The following is a 13,982-nucleotide window of genomic DNA, read 5'->3' on the forward strand; positions in this document are numbered from 1 at the left end:
GAAGAGGGACAGGAGGTTGGTGCGGAGTATAAATGCAGCATGGATCAGCTGGGCCAAATGGCCTGTTTCTGTGCAGTGTGCCCCTGTGTAACTAGACGTGGTTAGTCAGCACTCACGCTGCAAACCCAGGTCTTAAAGCTGACAATGCCGCAGGCAGAGATGACCCGAGAATGAGTTACAGGGAAACTGAAGCGCTAGCCATCGAACAAAACGGTCCTACATCAGGGGTTGCAAAAGAAAGAACTGCTGCAAGACCAACACTTCTCAGGCTCTGCGGAGTGTGCAGTCCACCCTCAGATCTGTGACACAGACAAGCTGAAATCTTTTGCAGCCTTACAGAAATCCCAGCAACACTTACTTTGGTCAGCACAGGTGTGAGAGAGTCCAAATAATACCCAGGTAAAAGAGCCAGTCAAACAGAATATTACAGGAGTGGAACACAGGACTTAGAGTAGGCCATTCAGCCCCCCTTGAGCCTGCTCCCCCATTCAATAAGATCGTGGCTCATCTGGTTGTGGTCTGAACTTTCCTGTCTATCTCCCATAATCCTCGACTCTCTTGATCATCAGAAATCTGTCTAACTCAGCCTTGAGTCTATTCAATGAGCCAGCCTCCACTGCTCTGCGGGGAAGAGAATTCCACAGGCTAATGATGCTCTGAGAGAAGAAATTTCTCCTCATCCCATCTTCAATGGGAGACCCCTTATTCTGAAACTGTGTCGCCCTAGTTCTAGTCTCTCCTACAAAGTGGGAACATTCCTCCCAGTGTCTATCAAATCCCCTCACGACCCTACATGTTTCAATACCACCACCTCTCGTTCTTCTCAACTGCAACCTCTTCAACCCTTCTTCATCCCAGGAATCAATCGAGTGAACCTTCTCCGAACTGCTTCTAATGCAATTATATCTTTATTTCCAAACAAGAGGACCCAAACTGTACACAGTGCTCCAAATGTGGTCTCGCCAAGTCTCAGCAAGTGTACCCGCTGCCTGGTCAACATAGATGTCCATGCACCAAGGTCGCAGGTACATTAAAAGCATCAGTAGGTTACTGTGTAGCAGGAAAAGCATTAGACAAAAAGATCAGGGCTGAACATGTTAAAATTAAAACAAATGGGCCATTTTCCAGGCCACAACACAGAATTGCTATCAAAGGGTGGGAGGCATTACTGAGCTGCTGCAACAAACTCAGTAAGACGACAAAGGCACAGCGAGCTTGCAATTGACGTGCACCATTCACAATCTCCAAACATTCTAAGACGCTTCACCATTGCCACGGAAAACCAGAAAGATCAGCAGTTACCTTCAGAATCCGTCTCCATCTCCTCGCCCTCCTGAGTCGCGCTTGATCGCTGAATCTTTGGCTTAATGACAAATGGACACTCCTTCCTGCAAATATCAACTTCGTGCTTTTAAAAAAAGAGAATAAAGATCAGCCAGGCTGCTCGGGTAAAATATTCTCCAAAATTGATGTTAAAGAACATTATTGAGCTACAACAGAGGAGGCTTTACTCTGTATCTAACCCCGTGCTGTACCTGTCCTGGGAGTGTTTGATGGGGACGATGTAGAGGGAGCTTTACTCTGTATCTAACCCCGTGCTGTACCTGTCCTGGGAGTGTTTGATGGGGAGGGTGTAGAGGGAGCTTCACTCTGTATCTAACCCCGTGCTGTACCTGTCCTGGGAGTGCTTGATGGAGACGGTGTAGAGGGAGCTTTACTCTGTATCTAACCCCGTGCTGTACCTGTCCTGGGAGTGCTTGATGGAGACAGTGTAGAGGGAGCTTTACTCTGTATCTAACCCCGTGCTGTACCTGTCCTGGGAGTGTTTGATGGGGACAGTGTAGAGGGAGCTTTACTCCGTGTCTAACCCCGTGCTGTACCTGTCCTGGGAGTGTTTGATGGGGATGGTGTAGAGGGAGCTTTACTCTGTATCTAACCCCGTGCTGTACCTGTCCTGGGAGTGTATGATGGGGACGCTGTAGAGGGAGCTTTACTCTGTATCCAACCCTGTGCTTCTTAGCTAACAATTCTGACTACATGGAATCTTACAACACAGGAATACGCCAATCAGCCCATTATACCTCTTCCAGCTCCTCGAAAGAGCTATCCAATAAATTCCATCTCCCTTGCTCTTTCCCCATATGGAGGCCATTCAGCCCCTTCGCGAGCCTGTTACACAGGTACAGGAGGCAGTCATTCAGCCCTCATCAAGCCTGTTACACAGGAAGAGGCGGGAGCCATTTAGCCCCTCGAGCCTGTTCTACCATTCAATCAGATCATGGCTGATTTGTAGCTGAACTCCATCCAGCCACCCTGCCACATCCCTCAATATTCCTGGCCAGCAAAAATATCTACCCAGCTCCTTTTCGAAAGTTAACTTTGAAACTGCTTCATTCACACGTTCAGAAGGCCATGACTCACTATGATTACCATGATTCTGTCTTTTAGTCTACAATAAAACTGCAGGTGAAGCAGGTGTGGGAACCCAGGGAGTAGTGTTTGAGGAGCCTTGGCCCCAGCAACTGTCAACACTTACAAGGTTTTTGCAAGCTGTGTAGATGAGAGCGGGATCCGCAGGGAGAATGAGCGAACCGACAATGGCATTGTGGTGCAGGGAGCCATTCGAGTGGGGGGGGGTGGGGATTGGAAGCGTAGTAGTGATAGGGGACAGTATAATTAGGGGGATAGATACTGCTCTCTGCAGCTGTGAGCGTGAGTCCCAAAGGCTGTGTTGCCTGCCCAGTGCCCAGGGTTAAAGACATCTCCTCAGGGCTAGAGAGGAACTTGGGAGTGGGAGAGGAGGGGTCCAGCTGGCGTCGTCCATGTTGGTACCAACGACATTGACAGGGCCAGAAAGGAGGTTCTGCTGAAAGAATTTGAACAGTTAGGAGCTAAATTAAAAAGCAGAACCTCCGAGGTAATAATCTCGGAATTGCTAACGGAGCCACAGACAAACTGATATAGGGTAAATAAAGTCAAGGAGTTAAATGCGTGGCTCAGAGATTGGTGTGGGAGGAATGGGCTTCCGTTCATGGGGCACTGGCACCAATACTGGGGTAGAAGGGAGCTGTTCCGGTGGGACAGGCTTCATTGAACTGTGCTGAGACCAGTGGCCTGGCGAACCAAATAACTAGGGCTGTAGAGAGGGCTTTAAACTAAGTGGGGGGTGGGGTTCTGGAAAGGAGATACATTGGCTTACAAAGCAAAAGGGTATGGCAGCCTTGCAGAGCAGCTATTTCGGTAATGTAACCTAGAGTGTGACAGGAAGGGACTGAGTGTACAAACATATAAAAAACAGCAGCAAATAGGGTCAAAGGAGGAAAAATGGTAAAAATGCAAAATTAATGGCCCTTTACTTGAATGCACGCAATATTCAGAACAAAATAAATGAATAAATGGCATAAATAGAGGTTAATAGGTGTGATCTTATAGCCATTACAGGGACGTGGTTACAAGGAGATCAAAGCTGGGAACTAAACACTCAGGGTTAAGTGACTTTTCAAAAGGACAGGCAGGAAGGAAAGGGCGGTGGGGTAGCTTTGTTAGTACAAGGTGGAAAAAGTACGATAGCAAGAAAGGATCTTGGGTTGGAAGATGTAGAATACATATGGGTGGAAGTAAGAAATGACAAGGGGGAGACAACACTGACAAGGGGGAGAGTAGTCTATAGGACCCCCTGACAGTAACTATACAATAGGAAAGAGAATAAATCAGGAGATAATGAGGGCATGTGAAAAAAGCCAGTATATTAATCATGGGTGGCTTTAATCTTCATGTGGATTGGGAAAATCAGATTGGCAGAGGTAGACACGAGAAAGAATTCATAGAGTGTATTTGGGACCGTTTCTTAAAACAATATGTTGTGAATCCAACCAGGGATCTGGCTGCTTTGGATTTGGTAGTGTGTAAGGAGGCAGGTTTAATAAATGATCTCAGAGTAAAGGATCCCCTAGGAAACAGTGACCATAATATGGTAGAATTTAGCATTCAGTTTGAGAGTGAGCAACTTGGGTTGGAAACAACTGTGCTAAACTTAAATAAGGATAATTATAATTGAATGAAAGCAGAGTTGGCTGCAGTGGACTGGGAAAGCGGTTTAGCAGAAAAGGCGATTGATGAACAATGGCAGATGTTTAAGAAAATAGCTCATGACTCTCAACAAAGAAATATCCCAGTGAAGGAGGATTCAAGGAAGGGATAAACCAACCCTGGTTCACCAAGGAAGTTAAGGACAGTGTCAAATTGAGAGAAAAAACATACAACGTGGCAAAGATTAGTGGTAAGCCAGAGGATTAGGAAAGTTTTAAAAAAACAATGAAGGATGACCAAAAAAAAAGGAAGAAAATAAACCTTGAGGGTAAACTATCAAGTAATGTAAAAACAGTCAGCAAGAACTTCTTTAAATATATAAAAAGGAAGGGAGAGGCCAAAGTGAACACAGGCCCCTCAGAGAATCAGGCTGGGGAAATAATAATGGGGAACCAGGAAATGGCAGAGCAGTTGAATAAATACTTTGCATCAGTCTTCACGGTAGAAGACACTAACAGCATTCCAAAAATACTAAATAATCAAGGGGCAAAAGGTGGGGGGGAGGAAATAAATACAATAACTATCACTTGAGAAAAAGTACTAGGGAAACAAATGGGGCTAAAGGCCGATAAATCCCCTGGGTCTAATGGGCTGCATCCTAGGATATTAAAGCAAGTAGCTACAGAGATAGTGGATGCTCTGGTAGTAATCTTCCAAGAATCCTTAGATTCTGGAAAAGTCCCAAAGGATTGGAAAACTGCTTATTCAAAAAGGGAAAGACACAAAAATACAGGTAACTATGGGCTAGTTAGCTTAACATCTGTCATTGGGAAAATGTTGGAGTCTGTTATAAAGGGTGAAATAGCAGAGCATTTAGAAATACATAATCTAATCAAACAGAGTCAGCATAGCTTCATGAAGGGAAAATCATGCCTAACAAATTTATTAGAATTCTTTGGGGAGGTAACAAGCAGGGTAGATAAAAGGGAACCAGTAGATGTAATATATTTGGATTTCCAAAAGGCGTTCGATAAGGTACCGCACATAAGACTACTTAAGAGGCCATGGTGTTGGGGGTAGTATATTAGCATGGATAGAGGATTGGCTAACTAATAGAAGACAGAGTTGGGATAAGAGGGGCATTTTCGGGATGGCTACCTATAACTAGTGGAGTGCCACAGGGATCAGTGCTGGGGCCACAGTTATTTACAATATATATTAGTGACTTGGATGAGGGAAGTGAATGTACTAACGCCAAGTTTGCGGATGACAAAAATAGGTGGGAAGGCAAGTGGTGAGAATGACACAAAAAGTCTACAGGGGGATATAGACAGGTAAAGTGAGTGGTCAAGACCTTGGCAGATGGAATATAATGTGGGAAAATGTGAGGCTATGCATTTTGGCAGGAAGGATAGAGGAGCTGAATATTATTTAAATGGAGAAAGACTGCAGAAAGCTGCAGCACAGAGGGATTTGGGGGTCTTTATGCATGAATCCCAAAAAGTTAACATACAAGTTCAACAGGTAATAGGGAAGGCAAATGGAACGTTGGCCTTTATTTCAACGGGAATGGTGTATAAAAATAGGGAAGTCTTGCTGAAACTATACAAGGCACTAGTTAGATCACACCTGGAACACTGTGAACAATTTAGGTCCCCTTATCTGAGGAAAGATATACTGGCATTGGAGGCAGTCCAGAGAAGATTCACTAGGTTGATCCTGGGGATGGAGGGGTTTTCTTATGAGGAGGCGCTGAGTCGGTTGGCCTGTACTGATTGGAGCTTAGAAGAATGAGAGGCGACCTTTTTGAAACATACAAGATTGTTAGGAGGCTTGACAGAGTAGATGCTGGGAGGTTGTTGACCCTTGTGGGAGAATCTAGGACCAGAGGGCATAATCTCAGAGTAAAGGGGCACCCATTTAAAACAGACACGAGGAGGAATTCCTTCTCTCAGAGGGTAATCAATCTGTGGAATTCTTTACCACAGAGGGCTGTAGAGGCTGGGCTGTTAAGTTCATTCAAGGTTGAGACAGACAGATTTTTAATCAGTAAGGGAATCAAGGGTTATGGGGACAAGGCAGGAGAGTGGAGTTGAGGATTATCAGATCAGCCATGATCTCATTGAATGGCGGAGCAGGCTCAATGGGCCGAATGGCCTACTTCTGCTCCGACATCTTCTGGTCTTAAAACACCTTCCATCAGCCTGCATGTCAGCACAAAGCAGGAATACAAATGCCCACATACCTCTAGCCGGTTGATGAATACGGCCAGTCCACTGTGCGACTGGAAGGCTGCCATGTCCAGGTTGGTGATGAGGTCAACCACGCGGACAGCCCTGGTCACGAAAGTGATCTGGTCCTGCTCATCGCCAAGATACTTGATCACCTAGGTAAAGGGAAAGGGGAAGAAGAGTGGAAATAAGTTACTATATCATAGCAAATCCCCACATTTACTTTATTAGCAATATCCTCCATAAATCAGTGCACGTAACCATGCAGGGTGCTGTAGCTACTAGACTTCCCGTGGCACCACTGACTGTGCGTCACAAGCCCGACTACAGAGCTACACCACCACTAAATGGGCACAACTTGCAACTGCAGTCACTGTGAGCCGTGTACACAGACAGTTTCAACGTTGACATGGAAGAGCCTATCAAAATTTGGGGGATGGCAACATAGTGTGAATATCACTGGGCAAGTAATCCAGAGGACCAGGCTAATGCTCTGGGGACACGGGTTCAAATCCCACCTCGGCAGCTGGTGGAATTTAAATTCAATTAATAAATCCGGAATTGGAAGCCAGTCTCAGTGATGGTGACCATGAAACCATCATCGATTGTCGTAAAAACCCCACCTGGTTCACCAATGCCCTTTAGGGAAGGAAACCTGTCATCCTTATTCTGTCTGGCCTACATGTGACTCCAGACCCACAGCAATGTGGTTGACTCTTAACTGCCTTCTGAAATGGCCCCAGCAAGCTCCTCAGTTCAAGGGCAATTAGGGATGGGCAACAAATGCTGGGTTAGCCAGCAACGCCCACATGACAGAGTAAATTAAAAGCCCTAACCACAGGACATGAAATTTTTGACAGCAAACATGCGTATGTACACAAGATTTTCAATGTAACATGGGCTATTCTACAGGTATTTAGTCAGGATGTTCTGTCAGATGACTTCCCTTGTGTAAGTGGCACTGGGTCAATGGCTTATGCGCCCCCCCCCGCAGAGATTTCTTTTAAAAAGACGATGTCAAATAATACCCAGGGCACAAGACACAGAAGGATGATATCTTTCATCCAAGCTCTAAAAATACCACCCCATTTGCACTAAAGGAGATTTGTTTGGGTTAACTTGATGAAGTTAATTGTCGGGGAGTGGGTAAATGACAACTCTTAAGCAAGCCAACCAAGGTCACCAACAATTGTGTGTGAAGATGTGCAGAGGCCAAACAGCCATGTCCTTTCCTAAGATAGCAGCCCAATCCAGAGTGTTGAAAATATACAACAGGTTAACAAAAGAAAAAATATCGCCCCCCTCCCCGCGAACACAGGGGTTGGATCCCAAATCCACACAAGGAGGCTTTTCGATTTGGTTGCTGCTGTCGGAAGGCAGGGCCCAGGTACCATCAACGAAGAGGACGCTCTGCAGGCACTGTCTGTGTGTATTCACGGAGGTGACATTCAAGGTGCAGTGGGATCCATTACAGAATCACACGACTTAGAAGGCCATTCAAGCCCATCGCCTCAGCAGAAGACCTTACCCAATAAGTTTCACCACCTTGCTCCTTCCCCATGGTCCTGCAATTTATCAAATTTGCTTTTGAAAGTTACAACTGAATCTGTTTCCACTGCCCTGTCAGACAGTGCATCCCAGATCATAGTTCGCCACTTAAGTACTTTTCCCTCTTATTGCCTCTGGTACTTTTCTTTTTTAAAGCCAATCTCCTTAAATCCATGTCCCTCTGGCTGCCAACCCTGTTGCCACTGGAAGCAGTTTCTCTTTACTTATTCTATCTAAAGCATTCATGATTTTGAACTCCTCGATCAAATTTCCCCCTAGGTCTAGGGATGGTTAAGGGAACAACCTCAGCTTCCCTAGTCCCTCCACATAACTGAAGACCCTCACCCGCCGGTACAACTCTAGTAAGTTCCTTCTGCACCCTCTCCAAGGCTTTGTCTTCCTTCCTAAATATGGGTGCCCAAAACTGGACATATTATTGATAAATTGATCCCAAGCAAATCCCTTTCATGATACTTTGTTTACAGCATTACATATGTCTGCCTCCTAGCTACTAGCCCAGTGCCCCAGCAGCCTCTCTTTATAAATGCTCTAAGCGCTTAATTAAACAATGCCCTTCACTTGCATATCTTAACCACATAATTAACATATTAACAACAATTGTTCGCTAGTTGAGACCAGACCAGTGACCTATAAAGCCTTAGCATAACATCCTTGCTAAAACCTTCAGTCAAGCAGGTCCATTTCCTCCTCTCCAGTATGGCAGGTTACATACAAACATACAAATTCGGAGCAGTAGACCACTCGGCCCCTTCAGCCTGCTCCACCAACAAGATCTTGGCTGATCTGGTTGTAACCTGAACTCCACATTCCCCCAATAACCATTCACTCCTTTGTTAATCAGGAATCTACCTACCTTTGCCTAAAGGTATTCAAAACTCAGCCCTTTGAGGAAGGGGATTCCAAAGTCTCTCAACCCTCCGAAAGAATTTCTCCTCATCTCTGTCTTAAATGGGCAGTCGCTTATTTTTAAGCGGTGACCCCTAGTTCTAGATTCTCCCACAAGGGGAAACATCCTTTCCACATCCACCCTGTCAAGACCCCGCAGCATCTTATATGTTTCAACCAAGCCGCCTCTTACTCTTCTGAACTCCCATGAATACAAGCCTAATCTGTGGAACCTTTCCTCATGAACCAACCCGCCCATTCCCAGTGTTAATCTAGTAAACCTTCCCTGAACTGCTTCCAACACGTTTACATCCTTCCTTAAATAAGGTTAAGTGGAGCACAGAAGAGAATGAAAGATGAAAGTCACCAGAGTCCTAAAGGACCATAAGCTGCTCTCTCATTAGAGAGAGGTGGTGAGGGTCAACACACCTCAAGCGAGGGGGCAAGGTTGAGAAGGTGGGGCCTTCATGGATGACCTCAGCCTGTACGGGGATTGAACCTGCGCTGTTAGCATCACCCTGCATCACAAACCAGCCATCCAGCTAACCGACCGAAGAGAATACCCTCAGCTTTTCTCCGTGACTCACCAAAAGACGTCTTACCTTGAGTAAAGCTTCCATCATTCCACAGGAGACCAAGGCTTCGCCGCCGGCATCGTAACTGGCCAGGTGGTAGAGAAAGGAGAACAGTGCCGTTGCAAACTGATGAGGATACGGCTCCATAGATGGATCTGCCGGCAGTATTGAATTTTAAAAGGAGGGGACAATCAGCATTCAACAACCTTTTAGCTCAAACCTAGCGGCTAAAGACTCAGTGGGGAGGAGTGATTGCCAGACCAATACTTAATTGGTCATTACAAATACAGCAGGGATATAAAAAAAACACTAATTATAAACCTCCTCCCAAATTAGCGATAAGCCTAGAGTATGAACAGGAGATTTCAGATCCAACATGAACAGTAGCTATACGGGAATGGTGTTTCGCTGCTTAACCCACACGTAATGAACAGCTTGTATTTATTCAGCCCCCTCATTTAGCAAAACACCCCAAGGTGCTTCACAGGAGTTTTATTAAACAGAATTTGACACTGAATCATATGAGGAGGCGTTAGGACAGGTGACCAAAAGCTTGGTCAAAAGCTTGGGTTTTAAGGAACACATTAAAAGGAGAGGAGAGGTGGGTGCAGAGGCTCAGAGGAGGAACTTCGGAGCTGGAGGGTGAGGCAGCTGAAGGCACGGCAGAACAACAGTGGAGCAATGGCAATCGGCGTGGGGTGGGGGAATGCTCAAGAGTCAAGAGTTGGAGGAACGCAGTTCTCAGGCGGCTGTAAGGATGGGGAGTTAGAGAAAGGGAGGGGTTTCAAAATGAGAATTTTAAAACTCAGATATTTGACCGGCAATTCAAATGTTTTTGTACCTCCTAATCCTAGGCCAAAAATCAAGAGATTATGGCCGCCAGGAGAGATACATCAAGTAACAATCGCAATACATTCCCAGCCCACTTTATCAAGGATACATCAGCTGATGCCCCATGACTCAGATCACGTTACGTTGGAAGATAGGCAGCTCTTGCATAGAGGTGTGAACAAATCGCATACTTAAAACATGACAGCAAACGCAGCAGCCATTTTGCACATTGCGGGGTTGCAAAAAGTGAGTGAGTGCATATCCTAATAGGTTTTTGCTGATGTTGGTTACGGGAGGAATATTCGGTGCATTATATACAGAGGGGTGTCTCTGCATGCCCACAGCACCTTCCCTAATGTGTAATGTGTCTGGATCACTAGTCACCAGATTAGTAATCCATAGGCTCAAGCTAGTGCACTAGGGGAATTAAACTCAATCAGTTAATAAAAGTCTGGAATTGAAAGCCACTCTCAGTTAACGGTGAGCATGGGAACTATCATCGCTTGTTGTGAAAACCCATCTGGCTCACTAATGCCCTTTAGGGAGGGAAATCTGCGGTTCTTACCCGGTCTGGTCTACAGGATGCCAGGTCCACAGCAATGTGGTCGACTCTTAACTGCCCCTCTGAAATGGCCCTAGCAAGCTCAAGGGCAATTAGGGATGGGCGACAAATGCTGGCCTAGCCCACGTCCCCATGGAGGAATACAAAAAAGTGACCTGGTTTGTGGGACCTGACTGTGCAATAAAGCAGCTAACACAGCGCACCGTCCAAGGATGGTGATGACTGCCAGACTAACAGCTTCTGATCTGCAATTACATGCACCACAGAAGCAACCTAGCAGCTGTTGCACCTCAGTAGCAGTGTCGCAGTAGCTGGACACGTAGGGAAAGCGACCGACAATCCTACTCCAACTTCAGTCATGAATAATAAGCCTGAGCAGTGCTGCTTGGGCCATTGCGACTGCTCTTCTCCTGCTCCAACTTCACTGTTGTTTGCCAGGGCCACTGGTGCCCGGAATTTCTCCCCAAGCCCCAGGAAAGGTGGTAGCGGATATCCTGATGGACAGGGTGATGGGCAGTCAGTCGGAAGCTGCCTGGTCTCAGTATACACCTTGGCTCTCGCACCAACCCAGTCCCAAGTTCTCTGCACTTGAGCTGCCCAAGCCAAGGTCCTCTTATGGCACTGGTTCCCAGGGAGCCTTGTCCAAACAAACTCTTCTGGCATAGGATACATGTTTCTGCACCCACCTAGCACCCCACTGACCATAAGACCTGGTACCTCCTCTCCAATCACTTCTCATTCAGAGATTCTCACACAAAGCTCATTTTTAAACGTACCCAAGCAGAAAAGGTGGGGGGGGAAGTTTCAAGTAGCACTCACCAATCATGGCCTGGATACAGTTTCGCACCAGCACTGGTAGAAAGCCATGGTATGACGCTGTTCCTGTGCAGTCTATGATGCTGCTCAGCTTAGGTGTCCTTTCCAAATGAACTATCGACGTCAATGTCCGCAAAGAAGCGGCTTTAATATCCTGGCAAAGGGGGAAGAACAACGGATGAGGGGAAGGAACATGGGAAATCATGACTGGTGCTTTATACTAACCCAACTCTGCTCCTTTCAGATTCCTTTAGTGGGGGTAGTGGGTTGGGGGGGATTTTGACTCCATCGCGGGCAAACGCCAAATCAAGGCAGTGATGCCTTCTTGTTGGTGCTCGCAGGCTGCCAACTTTTTTCGAGATCAGGCATCAGGGTGGATGCAGAGTAAAGCTCCTCCAGAGCATCTACCATTTCAGGCCTGCCCATCATTTCACCCAGTGACACTGAATCCCGTGTCCAATTGCGAGTGAGTTGCTGGGTCTGTTAAAAGGTCAATACCTATAGGAAGGGGCTGTTAACTGCCACATAGCACCAAGGGCCAACGAATCTCAAGGGTTACAGTGCAGGAGGAGGCCATTCAGCCCATCACATTTGCACCAGCTCTCCAAATGAGCAACTCATCTAGTTCCACTCCCCCACCACCTCCCCGTAACCCTGCACATTCTTACTTTTCAGATAATGATCCAATTCCCCCTTGAATGCCTCGACTGAACCTGCCTCCACCACACACTCGGGCAGCGCATTCCGGACCCCAAACGCTCAGAGATAAAGTTTTTCCTCATGTCCCTTTTGTTTCTTTCACTAATTACTTTCAATCTGTGCCCTCTCATTCTCGATCCTCTCACGAGTGGGAACAGTTTCTCCCTATCGACTCTGTCCAGACCCGTCATGATTCTGAGCACCTCTAGCAAACCTCCCCTCCGCCTTCTTTTCCCAATTTATCTTTGTAACTGGTTCCAGGGATGAGGAACTTAATTCTCGTGAATCTTTTCCGCAACCTCTAGTGCTTTCAACACCATTCCTAAAGCGCGGTGACCAGAACTGGACGCAATACTCCAAGCTGAGGATAGAGGAACTGCCTCCCGTCAGTCTTGGCTGGACGCAGGGATTCAAGAAAGGATGATGCTCCAACCGAGAACATAAACCGGTCCGCTCTCCTCCTCACAACAATTCACTTCAGTTGATACCACCTCCTGCAGGAGTGCAGGTCCAGTGGCACAGATACTTTATACTACGGAGCGGCCACAGGCTTGTGCTCCGCTTGGGGCTTGGCTTATTCAGGCCGAGGTAGGTGCGTTGGGGGCGGGGGGTGCCTTCGTTCGCACCAGGCCTGTTTTCCCACCCGAAGGAACGTGGGGCAGCTGGAATGCCTGAGCGGGTCAGAGACGTTGAAGAAGCCAACTGCAAGAGCATCCCTGCCAGGCTAGCTGAGTGATCAGACTGCAGTATCCCAGGGTTCCAGCGGTAATCACCGCTGAGGCCTTTCATCCAGCCTTCCTTGTTCTATATTCACACTTAGCCCACTTCAGTTTACCCAACCACCACCCCCCTCCACCCCACCCCCAACTTTTCTCCATTACTTTTGAGTTGATCCAGAGTGTGCCATATAAAATATATTGTTCACAGGATACGCATTTGCAATACACTCACCATAAGCTGTTTGTCTGGTATCTGTAGAACATCCACCAGCTCCTCTATCAAACCGTTGTATAATATACTGTTGGCAGACTCTTGGAGCGCATTGGAGTAAACTGGAGAAAAATCAGGGCGGAAGGTTGTCAGTGCACATTTATCAGGAACAGAAACCCTGGCTGATTATAACCCCAACCCAGCACCACCACCCTCCCCAACTAAGAGCCACTCAGTAACCGCGATTGGCCTGTGACTGTGACTCCAAGTCGTTCCCCTCATTTGCACAAGCGAGGCCTCCCTTAGGAACCGCAGGGCACGGAGGTCGCAGGTCACCTAGTAACGTGCGCTCTGCCAGGTCTGCTTAAGACGAACAGGAGCCAACATAAACCGCATCCAAATCAAAACAAACCAAGGCCTGAGCTGCAGGGAAGCTGGTGGATTCTTTAACCACTTTCTGTTTAGCCACATTTCCAATGGGTTTCTACTGCTTGGACCAGGGGGTGGGCCTGGGTTTGGTCACCTGCTTGACAGCATTACGTCGCCTCCGGCCCTGTCACTGCCAAGACTGTCATTTCAGCCTTCCGCCTGAACAACCTGAAGGCCGGTGTGCGTGTGCGTGTGTGTGTGTGTGTGTGTGTGTGTGTGTGTGTGTGTGTGTGGTGGTGGGGGGGGGGGGATTTCATGTGCAGTTCTGTGGCCGAACATCTCGCCCACAAACCCAAAGCCAAAATAACTTGGCATCACTCCTGACCGTACACTGGCCTGCCGGCAACTCCTCCAGAACACCAGAGCCAGAGTCAGGACGATATGAGTGAGCCGCATAGGGAAACTGGCGGGTACCAGCTGGGGCAG

General features: G+C 47.1%; 1 protein-coding gene across 8 annotated transcripts in view; it reads right to left on the bottom strand.

Annotated features, from left to right (window-relative positions):
- Window positions 1-13,982, bottom strand: part of huwe1 (HECT, UBA and WWE domain containing E3 ubiquitin protein ligase 1) — a 269,110-nt gene that overhangs the window by 183,383 nt on the left and 71,745 nt on the right. For all 8 annotated transcript variants that reach the window (XM_041179576.1, XM_041179574.1, XM_041179571.1 and 5 more), the window contains 5 exons: window positions 13,149-13,249; window positions 11,502-11,652; window positions 9,317-9,444; window positions 6,275-6,415; window positions 1,303-1,408 (listed from right to left, as the gene is read on the bottom strand). In XM_041179576.1, the coding sequence (XP_041035510.1) occupies window positions 1,303-1,408; window positions 6,275-6,415; window positions 9,317-9,444; window positions 11,502-11,652; window positions 13,149-13,249 (627 nt within the window). The remainder of the gene's footprint in view (window positions 1-1,302; window positions 1,409-6,274; window positions 6,416-9,316; window positions 9,445-11,501; window positions 11,653-13,148; window positions 13,250-13,982) is intronic.

Source organism: Carcharodon carcharias, chromosome 35 (genome assembly GCF_017639515.1).
Source record: "Carcharodon carcharias isolate sCarCar2 chromosome 35, sCarCar2.pri, whole genome shotgun sequence".
NCBI classification, from domain to species: domain Eukaryota; kingdom Metazoa; phylum Chordata; class Chondrichthyes; order Lamniformes; family Lamnidae; genus Carcharodon; species Carcharodon carcharias.